This window comes from Lissotriton vulgaris, chromosome 5 (genome assembly GCF_964263255.1).
Source record: "Lissotriton vulgaris chromosome 5, aLisVul1.2, whole genome shotgun sequence".
NCBI classification, from domain to species: Eukaryota; Metazoa; Chordata; class Amphibia; order Caudata; family Salamandridae; genus Lissotriton; species Lissotriton vulgaris.
This window is the reverse complement of record NC_141693.1, coordinates 1473025458-1473043100: the sequence shown is the minus strand read 5'-3', so window position 1 is coordinate 1473043100 and position 17643 is coordinate 1473025458. Positions and strand designations below refer to the sequence as shown.

At 47.1% G+C, this 17643-nt stretch overlaps 1 protein-coding gene across 1 annotated transcript in view; it reads left to right on the top strand.

Moving 5' to 3' along the window:
- Positions 1 to 17643, top strand: part of CDK18 (cyclin dependent kinase 18) — a 644959-nt gene that overhangs the window by 571262 nt on the left and 56054 nt on the right. Inside the window, exon 15 of the mRNA XM_086923438.1 lies at positions 1193 to 1270. Within this exon, the coding sequence (XP_086779564.1) occupies positions 1193 to 1270 (78 nt within the window). The remainder of the gene's footprint in view (positions 1 to 1192; positions 1271 to 17643) is intronic.

The window sequence follows — 17643 nt, the reverse complement described above, 5'->3', positions numbered from 1 at the left end:
TTGTAACTAATTTTGCAACAATGAAAGCACTTAGCAAGTGCAAAAGATCACTAATCAGGGCGCACTAAGGAAGCAGGTGCCAGCTAAAAAAATATTCTGTGACACATTAATCAGCCCCAAATTAATTCAGGTCACTTGAGGCAGGGAAGGTGTGCTTTGCTTTGCCGAAAATAATGTACACTGGACAACCAGAGGGTGTGGTGATGAAACAGAGGGTGGCATGGGTGGGCCAGAGGGTGGCATGAGTAGTCAGAGAGTGGCAGTGGTGACAGAGAGTGGCAGTGATGAAGAAGAGTGTCCCAAACAGGCTGGACACGTAGAAACAACAAGTTCGCGAAACTTGCGACCCGACAGGTAAGTTCGCAATTTGCGAAAGTGTACAAAACCCTCGCGAACTGGCAGAAACACGGGCGAACACAAAAAAAAAAATCAACGGAATTCGCGGATTTTGCGGATTGCGAATCTGCAAATCCGCAAAATTCGCGAACGCGAGATCCGCAAAATTCGCTCATGCCTACCTGCACACCTGGCTGCTGCACAAATCATAAGAGCGGGGGTGGGGGGGAGGGCACTGTCCTACAGTCATACCAACTATGTGGTGACAGGAAGATCCCTTAATCTATTAACCCCTCCCCTGCTGATGACGGAACCGCTCCGTCATCGGCCGCGGTCGCGCTGTGCTGATGACAGAGCGGTTCCATCACGGCCCGCTCGGCACGCCTGAGCGGCACGGATTCTGCGCCTGCACTGAGCGTTCTATTGAGCGGGCTGGGCCGTGACGGAACCGCTCCGTCATTAGCACAGCGCAACCGACGCTGATGACGGAGCGGTTCCGTCACCAGCATGCGCCCGCCGCTCGTCCGTCCTCCCCCCTTAGCACTGCGGCAGAATAGCCGCCGCAGTGAAGGGGTTAAAGCAATGATAACATGTACCATAGAAGGGAGAGAGGTTTCCTAGAAGATCTTCAAATACTAAACGTCATAAAGGCAAGGCAAGGTAAGAGGTGCTCCCTGTAACACACACAGTAACTCGGGTATTATAGCAGGTGAGCGTGGGCTCTACCATCCAAAGCACCATGGAACACATGCCACACAGGCAGGGCAGAAGCCACCTCATCTCAGTCCTACACATCCAAAGCCAGCTGTCTTTTAAAGGGAGATTCATGCTCTTGTGTTTCCTTTGAATCCCACAGCTGCCTCCATCTTCACACTGCGGGAGATTCAGCTCCAGAAAGATCCCGGCTTCAGGACATCTGTCTTTCATCCAACAGGTAGGAAAGGTGGGGGAGGGGTTGCAAAATCAAACAGCAGGACTAGCCCTCATATTAAACAGATTGTACAGGCTCTGGCTCTGAACAATAGAATCATCCTATAGGATATACAGATCTCAAAGGCCAGAAAGAAGAGGTATGCTTCAAGTAACACCGAGTGAACAAGTTTAGATCACAGATAGCAGAGCTATCCCTCAGGTGAGGTTAGTCTGGCAGCTCACTAGGCTAAGGCATTCACTGCAGGGCTCTGTGCATACCTCTGTGACCACAGACTAAAATCTTACCAGATATTCAGCCTCTACCACTGATATTGATCACATGGGAATCAGTGGTTGGAAAGCAATATCTATGTGTAATCAGGGGTGTAACAGAGTCCCCCCGCCATGCAAAGGGCCTTAGGCTTACCCATACTGGAGGCGGCCCTCAGCCCCTACTGGTGTCATGTGCCCCAGCAATGCACAGCAAGTGCTGTTTAGCTTCAGTCTGTCTTTTCAGGCTGAAAAAAGGTAGCAAAGCTGCAATTTGGAACGTTTGTTTCTTGCTGGTGTAGAGGCCTGGAAAGAAAGGCACCCCACTGTCTCTCACTATGAAACTGAGCTCTGGAGTGCAGAAAGACAAAGTCAAGAGAGTGGCGACCAGGAGAAGCTCAAAAGGCAGAGCAAAGGAAGCGGCAATACAGAGAGACTGCTAAGAGGGAGAGGCAAAGAGGGAGAGAGAGAGAAAGGACAAGACACAGTCCCAAACTCGGTTTATGTAGTTCTTCATACAGCTGCAAAATACACGTTAATACAGATGTTTCTAGAGGCGGGAGGGGGCGGAGCATGGTGTGTGGGCCCCTTCAGCTTATCTTTCAGAGGGACCCCTCACATTCTGTTATGCTTCTTTTTGTTTTCTGAGTGAAGAAACTGCTTCAACATTGGATGAAGTTGACAGTGTAGACTGGTATCTTAAACGTCTCCTGCTCAGGATTGGAGAGCAGCGTTATCCCCAGTGACACATATCCTAATTTCTTAGACAGAAGACTTATATCATCTGGTTACACAGTTCTCAGGCTCAAACGTCAGACAGCCCAAGATTTACACCTACCACTAAGTCTCTTGCAGCAGCCCTATCCATGAATGTTCATAGCCTGCCCATGCTCAGTGCTAAGACCGCGCAGCTACCCCTAACATGTGTACACCACTTCGGTCCCAAAACTAACTCGCACCAAAGGGTGACAGATTTGCAAAAGTAGGAAAAGGCACAGAGATGGCCCACTTGAATTGTTTAGTAAGGATCTATCCCTCTTGGGGAGACATACATGTGAGGGCATGGGGGTGAGCAGGTGTCAAGGACTAGACACTGTGCTGGACTGTCTAGTTTCCTTCTTGACTGTAGAAATGTAGGTTGTCAAGTGTTTCTTTAAGAGGGCGTTAGTCATATGATAAAAGCCACAAAGAGTAGAAAAAACCTGCTGGGCTATATTGGTATTCGTTGATTGAAGATACCAGGTAATACATTAGTTGACAAGCAAGGCACCAACGCCACACTGAATTCAGTTTTTGAGAACGAGCCTAGCATAAGGACTTACAGAGGAAGGAGCCCATTAAGAATCCTGCTTCTGAATAAGAATTGTCAAAGTCAATAGGTATGGCTTTCATGTGGCGGAGCATGTACGCACAGGCATTCACACATACTTGAACAAATACTGAGGGTAGAGGCTATAGCAAACCGCACTCGACAATTACATTTCAGAGCAGTAAGTTGTAGTGAAACAAACCAAGGAGCAGTTCCTTCTATAATCCTTAACAAGGAAATAAATATCAAGACAAATTAGTTCAGCACTAAACAAAGTATAACCAGGACAAAATTTACAGTAGTGAACATATAAAGAAGATTCCCAGATTCCAAGTATTTTCTTTTTATTCCAGATGATTCTTTATTCAATGATTATAAAACTCAAAAACCATATCAGATGCGTTTTGTCTCATTTAGAGACTTATTCAGGGCTCAAACGAATCACAGTATAGTTTCACGATCAGTAATCTTTTCAGCAATCCAGAGTTCAAAAGTAGGAATCTAATGTAATTTTTGTTTCCATGGATACGGCGTGGTAGGGTATCAGTTTCAAATTCCTGATACCACACACGTTGCCAACTATCACCCTGTGGGGTATATTTACAAGCCCCTATCACCAGCACAACATCACTTTTTCTGATGTTGTGGTGGCAATTGGGGCTTTGCTTAATTCACAATTCTGTGTTAAGCCACCTGAAGTGGCGTTGTGCTTCCTTCTGAATAAGGCCCCCCTTACACGCTATACTTAGCAAAAAAGGGGTGGGCAATGGGTGTCGGGTGGCCATTCCCACAGCAACACCCATTGATTTTGATGCTGCTCCATATTTACAAGGTTAGCGTAAATATGGGGCTGCCCAAAATTAAGACCAGGGAAAACATGTTTCATTTCTCCTCGTTTTTACTGTTTCTATGTGTGCTGTGCTGTGCAGCACACATAGAAACAGCAAAAGGCCATTACTTGTTTATATCCAGTAAGGTGACCCTTCCTGCACATAAACAGTCAATAAAAAAAATGATGATTTGTAACTTCTATGTGTGCTGTATTAAGCAGCACACATAGATGTTTCACAATGCCATTCCAGATTGTTTAGGTGCAGTAAGGGAATGTTTCCTGTACTTAAACAATTTTCCCTACAACGCAGGCACCCTTTCTCTATGGTGCAAGGGTTTCTGGGTTGGTGCTAGGTAGCTAAAAGTAGCGCCAAAGCAGGGGGAAATGCAGGGCTGCACCGTATTCTTGTAAATGCGGTACAGCCCTGCGTTTTGGAACTGGCGGAAGGCGGAGTCAAACGAAGATGGCTATTGCCGCGCTCTGCCACTTCCTAGTAAATATGCCCCTGTTTTGCATAATAAATCTTGGCTTTTCCTGCCCCTTAAGGAGCAAAGTGTAACAGAGAACTTTGTTTATTGAAATACTCAGTAGTCTCGGCAATGGTGCTGTTAGGGCTTGGTGGGTGAGGGGACCCTACAAGTGTTGTAGAGTGATACTACAGTGCAGATGGGTGCAACTCTTTCTATGGAGTTCCCAGGTATGGTCTATTCCAAAGGCATGGTCAGGGAGACTTCAGCTCTGTGTGCTGTCACTTTCTGTGGGGGGTATCAGAGGGGGTGGGGGTCCAGAGGTGGGCTATGAGTAATTTAGTATTAAAAGCTGTCCTCACTTGAGGCCGTTGATGTCAGGGTTAGCAGCGGTCCCCTGTGCACTAACATAGTGCTCTTCATAGGCACAGTGGAAGAAGAACGTGGGAAAGCATGCTTACTTGTTAAAAGAACTTATACAATTTTATGGAGCCTCAGAAAAATTGGAGAGTGAGAAAGTATCTCCTACGTTCTTGCTTTTGGGTGAGCCATCAAGGGTAGTGGGAGGCTTTAGTGGCAGAAGGGAGATGCCATTGCCACATGTTGCATTCTTTTGTTATATTATGGATTCAAATTATTATCTGGCAATTAAGGCACCTGAAATCTAACCAAAAGGTGCTCCACCTTTAACAAGCAGGCTGTGCATTATAGCTAAGCGGATAGATGGGGCTGGATCTGGTGGTGCCAGAGTGTCCATGTGCTTTTTTCTTACCCAGGACCACAGTCTCCTCTTGCTGGCCCCAGTTCTGCTGGGGGGTGAGGCGTTTGGGAGGTACGACCTTTGCCCAACGGACTACTGGTGGAATAGATCAAATAAGCTAAGCTGGTGGGTTTTGGTGTGGACACAGCAGCTGGGTCCTGACAGGTGTGGATGGCTTAGGCTCATAGGGGCATATTTACAAGCCCCAATCACCGCCGCAACATCACTTCTCTCGACGTTGTAGTGGTGATAGGGGATTCCCCTTTTTCACAAGGCTGGGTCAAGTCACTAAACATGGCTTAACGCCTCCTTGTGAATAAGGCACCCCTTTACGCTATACTTAGCGTGAAAGGGGGGCAGTAGGTGTTGTGGTGGGCATTCCACCACAACACTCGTTGATTTTGATGCTCCCCCATATTTACAAGGGTGGCGTAAATATGGGGCAGTGCCAAAATTAAGACCAGGTAAAACCTGGCCTTACCCTGGTGAATGAGGAGAACTGTTTAGTTTCTCCTAGTTTTGCTGTTTCCATTTGGGCTGAATCGTGCAGCACACATAGAAACAGCAAAACTCCATTTATTGTTTATGTGCAGGAAAGTGTCCCTTTCTGTACATAAACCATCATTTAAAAAAATTTACATTTTGCAACTCCTATGTGTGCTGCATTAAGCAGCACACATACAAGTTTTAAAACTCCATTTCAGATTGTTTATGTGCAGGAAGGTGCACTTTCCTGTACATAAACAATCATTCCCCTCAATACAGGCACCCTTGCACAATGGTGCAAAGGTGTCTATGTTGGCACTCGGCTGCTAAATTAGCGCCAGCGCAGAAGGAATGCAAGGCTGCACCATATTCTTGTAAATACGGTGCAGCCCTGTGTTTCAGAAGTGGTTGAGGGCAGCATTAAGCCAAGGAGGCTAACGTCACGCTCTGCCACTTATTTATAAATTTGCCCCATAGTGTCACTTCATTTTGCCACCTTGTTCACTGAAATGGCCATTTCCAGAGAAAAAAGGGGTGTTGGCTCTCAACAACAGCTGGGCAAAAAGAGTGAGCTGCCTGTAAACCCCTTACACAGATGCCAAAGTGTTTGGTGGCTGAGCCTGCATTGTACACTACACCGTGGTTCTGCACATAGTTGGAAGTGTGCTTTATCTCAGTGGCGGCTTCCATGTATAGAGGGTTGGAGCAGGTAACAAAAAATAAATAAATACGACATCCTCCTTCGTCTTCTGGTCGGCTCCAAGGCGAGATCCAGCAGTAAACTTCTCTAACCAATCCTGGCGCTGCTCTCACCAGCATGAGAGAAGTGCCAGGATTGGTTGGAGCGGACGTACTCAGTGCTCCTAGGAGCACTGGAGGCCTGTGCTTTCTCTAGCCTTGCTGTTAAAGAAAGCTAAGTTACAGAAGGTCAAAATGCGCTTGTCTGGCTGGCCGTCACAAGATGGAAGACCATAGAGGCAAGCGCATTTTAAAGAGCTAACAGCCTGATTCATCAAGGTACCGTTTTGCGAGTCTCTAATAGAGAATCATAAGGAATCGCTATTAGAGACTCGCAAAATGGTATTCATGTAGGAATCGCAAAATAAAATGCGATTCCTACAAATTCCTTATTTGGGATTAGCAATTTGCTAATCGCAAATAAGATAGCGATTTGAAGGGTGCCAGGGGTGTCCAAAGGACACCATGTAGCACCCCTCAATGCACATTTGAACAGGTGTTGCGCACACACATGTCCAAAGGACATGTGTGTGTGTAACATGCAAAAGATAAAAATGCACTAAAGTGCTTTTTACTCTTTTTTCGCAAATTACCACCAAGTCAGACTTGGTGGTAAATTGCGACCAAATATTGCGATTTCGTATTTTCTAATTGGTTGATGAATTGGATTTAAGGAATCTCTATTAGAGATTCCTTAAATCCAATTCCTCGCAAATATGCGATTTCGGTAATAGCGATTTTTGCATTTGGGATGATGAATCCCAAATGCAAAAATCGCACTCGCAAAGGGCCAGATTCTCAGAATCTGGCCCTTTGCGAGCGCAAATCAGCTTGATGAATCAGGCTGTAAGCTCACTGCTGCCGCCACTCATCACAGCAGCACTGGTCCTGCCCCGTCCTGTCACTCCTTTCAGTACGGGTTGGTTGCTTAAAAAATAAAATGGTAAGGAATAAACTTTATTACCGTTTTATTTGTCAGCTCTGACTTGGTGCTTTCATAGTGGAGTGATGCTCCTCCGCTCAAACAAAGGAGCCACCCCTGTTGTATCTATACAAGTTACATTTGAGCAATGTAGCATCGACACTGGAGCCTCCAGCTTTAACAGATGGATTGCTCAGGCTGCCGATGAGCTAGCTCCTCTGGAGTCCCGAGTGCCTAAGAAACGGTTGGCCACCGCACAGTGGTATACAGCTGAGTTGAAATTAATCAAACTCAAATGCCGCAAAGCTGAGCGCATTTGGCGGTCCAACTACTGCGCTCTCAAAAAGGCCGAATACTCCAAAGCTCTGCAGGAGTATAAGGCAGCGATTATTCAGGCCAAATCCACATTCTACACCACCAGAATCCAAGAAGCCCCCAACTCTGCCAGAGAGCTCTTTAAGACTGTTACCCTTCTGGCAAAAACCCCGCGAGACACTATATGTACACCGGACCAGAACTTTGTCGGGAATATTGCTGCTTTTTTCCAGAGCAAAGTACAGGCTGTTTATGACGGTCTCGGCAACGTAGCCACCAACTCCAATACCAGCCTTAACATCTCGGTCACTCCTACCCAGGTCCCGGCAGTGGACACTGAGGAATCTTCACCTCCCACTTTCCCTGTCTTTCCTAGGTTTCCTATGCTAAAGGAGTCGGAGGTCGGGGACCTTCTCCTACAGATGAAATCAGGATCTCCATTGGATCCATGCCCTCCGCACATTCTGCATTCTATTCCATTAGCTATAACTGGAGTATTGACCTCTCTATTAAACAAGGCTATATGCTCGAACTCCTTCCCCTCAATCTGGAAGAAGGCCTGTATCCACCCGATTCTGAAAAAAGACTCACTCAATCCCTCCGAAACTAAAAACTATTGGCCCATCTCCTGTCTGCCTCTACCAGCTAAAATCCTCGAGAAAGCCATGAACTTAGAACTGATGACTTTTCTTACGAAGAATAATCTTCTTGACTCTACACAACATGGCTTTCGAGCATGCCATTCAACTGAGTCAGCCCTTATCATGGCAACATTGGATATCAGGAAGACCATGGACGACGGTGGAAGAACGGCCCTCATATTACTTGATTTAACCGCGGCGTTCGACACCGTCAATCATTCGGTCCTACTGAGTCGTCTGGAAAATCTGGGCATCTCCGATGCCGCTCTAGCCCTCTTAGCATCATTTCTGACAGGCAGAATCCAACAAGTCCACTGGGATGGACTTAAATCAGAGGAATTTACTCTTCCTGGAGGAGTCCCACAAGGGTCGGCATTATCACCAACCTTGTTCAATTTATATGTCACCCCCTTGGCGAAACTGATAAAATCCCATGGCTTGAGATTAGTGTCTTATGCAGACGACACGCAAATCATAGTGTCGGTCTCCGATTCCATTGAAGCAACCGCAGGCCGTTTCAGGAATTGCCTTCTCAGTGTAAAAAACTGGATGAGCCAAAACTTTCTCAAATTAAATACTGAGAAGACTGAAATCATAGAATTCGGTCAGAAGCCCTCGATATGGAGTCAGCTATGGTGGCCCCCGGAAGCCGGCTGTTGTCCTACCCCAGCCGAGAAGGTCAGAAACCTCGGATTTTTACTGGACAAAAACCTCTCCTGCACAGCGCAGGTGAACCAAGTCACTTCAGCTTGTTTTCATATGATGAAGGTACTTAGAAAGATCTTGCCCTTTATTCCACCCACCTTAAAAAAGACTGTCATTGCTGCCCTAGTAATGTCTCGGGTTGATTATTGCAACTCTCTCTATCTCCGTACGGGAGAGAAGCAATTGATCAAGCTGCAGGCTATCCAGAACGTGGCCGCCAGGGTTCTCCTGAACCTGCCAAAGCGTCACCCCACCTCCCAGGCCATTCGAGAGCTGCACTGGCTGCCAATTAAGCGCAGAGTCCAGTTTAAGGCCCTCTGCTTGGCCCACAAAGCCGTTCACGGAAAAGGATCAGATGATCTGGCCAAACTCCTCCCGCGCTATGTGCCCAACCGAACTCTAAGATCGGCCAATCAAGACCTGATCTGCGTGCCTAGAATCCGGAAAGTGCGTTGGGGTGGAAAATCATTTTCTAATCAGGCCTCCAAACTCTGGAACTCATTGCCTGTCGAACTTCGCTCACAAGCCTCCAAACTGAGATTCAGAAAATCCTTGAAAACATGGCTGTTCTCCCTGCCCTGATCTGTCTCACATCACCTTCTATTCTACAGCGCCAAGACGCCGCGGCATTCGAGCGCTTAATAAAAACTTCAGTCAGTCAGTCAGTCACAGTTCCCTTTCAGGATCCATGTGTCTTAGGAGCAGTAACCTCAAAAGGCCCCCTTTCTGGCAGCACCAACAAAGCTTTTAAATATGCCAATAGTTCGAAGTGGCCAGGCGAGTGAATGGTATTTCATGCAGGGTACTTTGGGGAGGAAGATCGGTAAAAAAAAAAAAAGTAATTAATGATCTTATCAAACTATAACAATTTTTAATTAACATGGACAACAGTAGTTTATTCAGTAAATGTTTATCTAGGGCTTTTTGTCCACACTAATGACCCCAGGCAGTTGGTTTCTAGCACTGCTCGGCCATCAATGATGAGATAAGGCAGACATACACCCAGTGTACATCCAAAGCCTATAACCAAAAGATTCAACTACAGGCTCTTAGCATTGTTCCAAGCTGTAGCCTATTCGTATTCGTAATTGTTTTTAAAGATATATCTTAAGTACATTAACGTCAACCATCGTCCTTTTTATCGTTGGTCACTTTACAGGTAGACAGGGTGTGCTTGTCCTTGACCAATAACCATTGATCAACAAGGGCATAACTTGGTCAGGCAGACCAGTGGGGATGAGATTCTGATTTTCCAACAATCATGCTGGCATGTAATGTTACAACACATTATATGGTAAGCAGGGAGCATGAGAGGGGCTTAAGTTGCAGTGGAAAGGAAGACAAATGCCAATTCGTAGGAGGACTAAGTGAGAGAAAACTCAATATTTTGTGTGTGTGTTTTTGTCTGTATGTAAAATTCCTAGTAAAATCTGACAAACTCCACAATACCCGACTGCAAGCCCTTGTACCCAACTATTTACCAGTAAATGCAGTTATTAGGGGGGGTGTACCACCCGGGCCCCTGTCCCCTGACGCTATGCCCCTGTTGATCACAAATCCAACGTGGTGGCCTTTATCAAGCGGTAATTTGCTCCTGTGCACACAGTTATCAGTTTTGTAACAATTATAACCATAAACCTTCAACTGTCTGGTTCTTTAATTAAAACATAGGCTGGGTTTAAACCTTGGGATCATTCACTTTTAAGTCCAACACTTTACCCTGACTCAGGGGAGAGATGTGCTCCAGAAGGAAGGGTCAACGCTCAACAGTGCAACTGCAGAGAGAAGATGGGTCCTTCTCTAGAGCTCTGGAATTCAGCTTTCTGAATTGTTGCAATATTATGAGAGGCTTGCTGGGTGTGTCTGCTCTTTATTTGTTTTGACTTTCTAAGATGGCCACCATCTTATTTCATGGTTTATGAAATCAAGTGAATTATATATTTAAAAGGGAGTTGCCCTTGTTTTGTGCTGAGGGAAAATCTTTCGAGAGAACGTTGGACTTGAATTGCCATATTGGTACTGTAACGTTTTGAGGGTCAGAAATCTACCTTTGGCCTTGTAATTAATTTACAGTGAAAGTACATTGGGGCAGATTTACAATTACAGGTGCATCCCTGCATATCGGCAGGGATCCGCCAGTAATTGTGCGCCGCAGCTCCGCCACCCTTGATGCGCTGCATTTAAAATGCAGCGCACCATGGGGCAAAAACGGCATGCATCAAAAACGGCATGCATCTGTGCCATAAAAGTGGCGCATTGCTGGAGTTGCGTCGCAAGCGCGACGCAGCTTCAGCAATGATCAGGGGGGCCCTATGTGCACAATGCTGCGTCAATCCTTATGCCTGCTTCAAGCAGGCGCAGGGTTTCGACGCAGCATGGGCCCAAAAGCGACTGAGTAAAATCTTATGAATTTCACTTAGCCACTTTTGGGAGGCGTTCCTGCGCCGGAACGCCTCCCCGTGCGATGGTACGCCTCTTCTGGCGCAGGACTTTACAACGTGACGCATCTGGGAGATGCGTCATGTTGTAAATACCCCGCACCATGGCGCATCTTTTGCGCCACCGCTGCATCACAAAAGTGACGCAACGGCGGCATAAAAGCGGCGCAAGGGGTTTGTAAATCTGCCCCTCAGTCTTTAAACATCTTTTCCTGCTACATGCTTTCACTCACTAAGTTTTAAAATGAATAGGCCTACATTGTTCTGGTTTTCTTGCTTGTTTCTGCGCTAAAAAACCCTTTTATGCTTGTTCCTTGCATAGAGCACACAAGATGGGCTTTTCCCCTCTTGCTGAATGTATTGCTGAACTTGCTGGTCCCTCAAAATAATGAAGCTGATTCAACATGGCCTCTTTTTCAGGGATAAACATAGATGACAGTGACTGCCAATAACTGAATTAACTGTAAACCAATATGCAAGCAGCAGCATAGCAACTCGCATCATCCTTTGTAATGAAAATGTCTGTTGCTAACCAATGTACCTAGGGTTTTAAGTGGGATGAAAAAACTGGAGGGTCTCTCAAAGGGGCATTGCCAATGTAATTAAGGGCGTGGTTTAAAAACACGCCAGCTAAAAATGTGTGCTTGGCATAGTGTGCCGCCTGACTTGTATCTTGCTGTTTCTGTCATTACATCCAGATATATGTTGTAACAAGTAACATCATACCTACAACAGATCAGAACTATTGGCTTTGTTAGTTGGTTGTTAGTTGCATTAGATAAATAAGAAGCTCTGTTTCCCTCCCTCTGTCTCCCTCTCCCTCTGTCTCCCTCCCTCCCTCTGTCTATAATATTGAAGAAGGTTCCACTTAAAGCCCCGGTGACACTACAACAATGTTGCTGCTCCTGAGTTTCAAAAAGAGAAGGGAAATCCAGAAAGAAACTGACTCTCTTTAAAGGATTTCCTTCCCATACAGCACGGGTGCTCATAGTACGGCCTGCCGGCCGGCAGCATCCCGGCAAGCCTTCCTTGGCAGCTCGCGGACCTTGAAGACATTGTACCTGTGTTTTTAGCAGGGCCCACTCCATGAGATTCTGCTCTGTGAGGGCTGGGTGATTCCAGCCATAGTCAGAGGGGAGCTGCAGGGTCGCTAAGAAGAGGTGAAATACAACAAAGCCCCGAACGGTCTTTTAAAGACCTGTGAAGTACTCAGGTGCGGCTGTTTGTGTGCCCTGGAAGCTGTCTCAGCCCGGGCTGACACACACATACACACACACACACACGCTGGTGAGGTGACAGAGAGAGGGAGAGGGAGGGGGAGGGGGAGGGAGACAGAGGGAGGGACTCAAGGGAGACAGAGGGAGGGAGAGGGAGGCAGAGAGATGGAGATAGGGAGACAGACAGAGGGAGACAGATAGACAGAGGGAAACAGAGAGGGAGGGAGACAGCCAGAGGGAGACAGAAGGACGGAGACAGAGGGTGACAGACAGAGGGTGACAGACAGAGGGAGGGATACAGACAGAGGGAAACAGAGGGAGGGAGGGAGACAGAGGGAGAGGGAGAGGGAGACAGAGGGAGAGGGAGACAGAGGGAGGGAGACAGGGTGACAGAGAGAGGGAGAGGGTGACAGAGGGAGGGAGACAGAGAAAGATGAAGACAGAGCAAGAGGGAGACAGAGAGAGGGAGACAGAGAGAGGGAGACAGAGGGAGGGAGATAGACAGAGGGATACAGACAGAGGGAGACAGACGGAGGAAGGCAGACGGAAGGAGACAGATGGAGGGAGACACACAGGGAGACACACAGAGGAAGGGAGGGCGGGAGACAGACAGAGGGGGAGGGAGAGAGGCAGAGGAGACAGAGGGAGGGAGACAGAGGGTGACAGACAGAGGGAGGCAGACAGACAGAGGGAGACAGACAGAGGTAGGTAGGAGGGCGACAGAGGGAGACAGACAGAGGGAGGGAGACAGAGGGAGACAGACAGAGGGAGACAGACAGAGACAGACAGAGGGAGACAGACAGAGGGAGAGAGACAGATGGAGGGAGACAGAGGGAGAGAGATAGAGGGAGGGAAACAGACAGAGGGAGACAGACGGAGGGAGACAGACAGAGGGAGCGAGGCGGATGGAGACAGACTAAGGGAGAAAGACGAAAGGAGACAGAGGGAGACAGACGGAGGGAGACATATGTAGACAGACAGAGGGAGACAGATGGAGGGAGAGAAAGGGTGAGAGAGAGAGAGAGGGAGGGAGACAAAGAGAGAGGGAGACAGTCAGAGTGAGTGAGACAGAGGGAGACAGAGAGAGAGAAGGAGAGGGGAGAGGGAGAGAGAGACATAAAGAGATGGAGAGAGACAGAGAGATAGAGAGAGAGAGAGAGAGAGAGAGAGAGAGAGAGAGAGAGAGAGAGAAGAGAGAGAGAGAGAGAGAGAGAGAGAGAGAGAGAGAGAGAGAGAGAGAGCGAGAGAGATGTGTGCATGCCGGGTCTGGTGGCTCAGTGGACGAAGGCGTCCGCTGCAGGGACCTGTGTTCAACCAAAGGGCACAATTTTTTTTTTTGCTCTAGCCCCGCCCCTGACCCCGCCCCCACCCATGCGGCCCTTGTCCACAAACCACACTGTAAGTTTGGCCCCCAAGAAAAAGTTTGTGAGTACCCAAGCCCTACAACGTTCACCTGGCAACTTCTCCACTAGTGAGAACTGAGCAGTGTGAGCACGCGCACATTGATGTGCCTCCTTTCACTGCAGTCTGAAGAAAAACGGACCACCTGTGCCAGGCCACAAAACAGAACCCAATAGAGACCCGTTTCGAGGCCCCCTTTAAAAAACTGCAGATGCTCAGCACTGGTGAGACCCAGCCCACTTAAAACTCTGGATGTACCTCTCCTTCTGCACAAACAGAATGCCATTAGTGAACCAAGAGACAAATGACTTATAATGTACACCCTAAATCTGGGCATTGTTTGTAATAGATGGAGGAAACATATCCATGGAAGAATTTTTAAAGTACACATACTGAACTTATGCAATTCAGTGTGCTCTTACATATGATGGTAAAGGAAAAGGGAGTACTGTATGGAATAAGGTAATTGCCTTGGGTCACACAATTTGGTCAAGGGTGATCTTAGATTTAGATTTCCTGGTTGCACAGTTCAGCCACTAGGGGGGTATATTTTTAACCTATTTTACATCAAAGATTTATGCTTTGCCTTTAATTCTCTGAGGAGCCACAAAAGTGCACTGCATTTTATTTTAATTGCATTGGTATAGTGCTTACTTCCCCTGAAGTGGTGTTGAAGCCCTTTGTCTAATGTTGTTGACTGCACTAGAAAGACGTCAGCCACAATTAGTATGCCCCTACCCGCAGAGACTTTCATATCAAATGTCTATTTGATAGAAGGCCTCAGGCCCCTTTAACTCCCCCAACAATCGTTCAGAGACTCCAGTGTCTGTTGTGTACCCCTCCTTCAGCTGTTCAAGCAGAATGGCCTGTAAAGAGTCATTCTTTCACAGCCTATATGAGCTTGGATCTGTAGCTGTGAATACAGATTAGTGTAGGAGTTTGTGACTTGTCCCCCTGCTGACACAGATAAACATGGAAGCGAAGTGCTTCAATAGTTCTTACATCTATTAGAGTCTCTCCAAGACCCTTTTCCTTTAAATAGGACAAAACTCTTCTGGTATTAACCACATTGTGACAGATAATGTTCAAACAGGTTGGTTCCCAGGTTCCTAGGGGCAGATCACTTTTGAAATGTGCCAAAAATTTAAATGACAAAACAAACAAGATGATGGACGGAATATTGCACAATGGCAAAACATTCACCCCCAGTCACACATCTGGGTTTAATCCATCGTTATTTTGCTCACCAAGCCACCCCAGTTCAGACATGGCCATATGCAAATCAGTCTTTACCCTGTGCCTCATGGGAACAGTCCAGCCCGAACTGCCAAGGCATGTCTTCCCTGGACCGGAATCAAGCATCCTAGGATCAGTTTGTGGCTATCAGCCGTCTTCAGCCAGGATAGCTTGACTCCAGTGGCTTAGTGAGCACAGGACCCACGTCTGGGCATACCCTTCCCACATAGGGTGAACAGAAAAACACACAAGATGGTGGACGGAATGTTGCACAATGGCAAAACATTCACCCCAGTCACAGATCTGGATTTAATCCACAGTTATTTTGCTCACCAAGCCACCCCAGTTCAGACATGACCATATGCAAATCAGTCTTGACCCTGCGCCTCATGTGAACAGTCCAGCCCGAACTGCCAAGCCATGTCTTCCCTGGACCAGAATCAACCATCCTAGGACCGGTTTCTGGCTATCAGCCGTCTTCAGCCAAGATAGCTTGACTCCAGTGGCTTAGTGAGCACGGGACCCATGTCTGGGCATACCCTTCCCACATAGGGTGAACAGCAAAACACACAAGATGATGGACGGAATGTTGCACAATGGCAAAACATTTACCCCCAGTCACAGATCTGGGTTTAATCCATCGTAGTTTTGCTCAACAAGCCACCCCAGTTCAGATATGGCTATATGCAAATCAGTCTTAACCCTGTGCCTCATGGGAACAGTCCAGCCCGAACTGCCAAGCCATGTATTCCCGGGACTGGAATCAAACATCCTAGGACCGGTTTCTGGCTATCAGCCGTCTTCAGCCAGGATAGCTTGACTCCAGTGGCTTAGTGAGCACGGGACCCACGTCTGTACATACCCTTCTCACATAGGGTGAACAGAAAAACACACAAGATGATGGAAGGAATGTTGCACAATGGCAAAACATTCACCCCCAATCACAGATCTGGGTTTAATCCATCGTTATTTTGCTCACCAAGCCACCCCAGTTCAGACATGGCCATATGCAAATCAGTCTTGACCTTGTGCCTCATGGGAACAGTGCAGCCCGAACTGCCAAGCCATGTCTTCCCTGGAACGGAATCAAGCATCCTAGGACCGGTTTCGGGCTATCAGCCGTCTTCAGCCAGGATAGCTTGACTCCAGTGGCTTAGTGAGCATGGGACCGACGTCTGGGCATACTCTTCCCACATAGGGTGAACAGCAATACACACAAGATGATGGACGGAATGTTGCACAATGGCAAAACATTCACCCCCAGTTACAGATCTGGGTTTAATCCATTGTTTTTTTGCTCACCAAGCCACCCCAGTTCAGACATGGCCATATGCAAATCAGTCTTGACCCTGTGCCTCATGGGAACAGCCCAGCCCGAACTGCCAAGCCATGTCTTCCCTGGACCAGAATCAAGCATCCTAGGACCAGCTTCTAGCTATTAGCCATCTTCAGCGAGGATAGCTTGACTCCGGTGGCTTAGTGAGCACGGGACTCACGTCTGGGCATACCCTTCCCACATAGGGTGAATAGCAAAGCACACAAGATGATGGACGGTATGTTGCCCAATGGCAAAACTTCAACTCCAGTCACAGATCTGGGTTTAATCCATCGTTATTTTGCTCACCAAGCTACCCCAGTTCAGACATGGCCATATGCAAATCAGTCTTGACCCTGTGCCTCATGGGAACAGTCCAGCCCGAACTGCCAAGCCATGTCATCTCTGGAACGGAATCAAGGATCCTAGGACCGGTTGCTGGCTATCAGCCGTCTTCAGCCAGGAAGCAAAAAGCACTTTGTGATTGCAGGAATATTTGTTTTGCATTGATCCTCATAAATGAAGAATGTAATGTAGTCTAGTTGGTAATGTGCTTTATCTAGAAACTTTCTGACTTATAAAGTGGCTATGGGTATGTCCAGACGAGGGTCCGTTGCTCACTGCACCACTCGATTCAAGCTAGCCTGGCTGATGAGGGGTGATACCCTGAAACCGGTCCCAGGATGCTTGTTTCTGGTCCAGAGAGGAGCTGGCCTGGCAATTTGGTCTAGAGCGTTGTGTCAAGACTAAATTGCATATGGGCGGGTCCAAACTGAGGTGACATTGTGAGCAAAATAACGATGGATTAAAACCCGATCTGTGACGGGGGTGAGTGTTTGAAAAGTATCAACACTCCGCCCATCATTTCATTTCATTTTATTTTTTGCTGTGACTTTTAAAGACATGCATCGATTTCATGCTGCCTGCATATGTTGATGCTGAACGTCATTTGTGAATTCATGAGCTTATAGTCATGAAGATTCCAATATAGTGTATGGCATTGTTATGTGTAACTCTGAAACCCGAGTTTGGTTTGATGTTTACTGCATGTTTACCGCATGTGTAACAACCAGCAACATCCAGTACGACATCTTGTATTTGAGCTCTGTGCAACTACCTAACCCCCTCACCACTGCCTCCATTCAGTGGACACAACAGGTTAGACAATAAATTTAAGAAATTATTTATAGGAGGATATAAAACAGTGTCATCAGTGCTTATACTACAGTCCTTAGTCTAATGCATACACTCACCTCGGATGTATTTCACTCTTGTTACAACACAAAGACCCACATGCAACTCCCCCAGTGCACCCCCGCACTGCACACCTGGCATACAGAAAC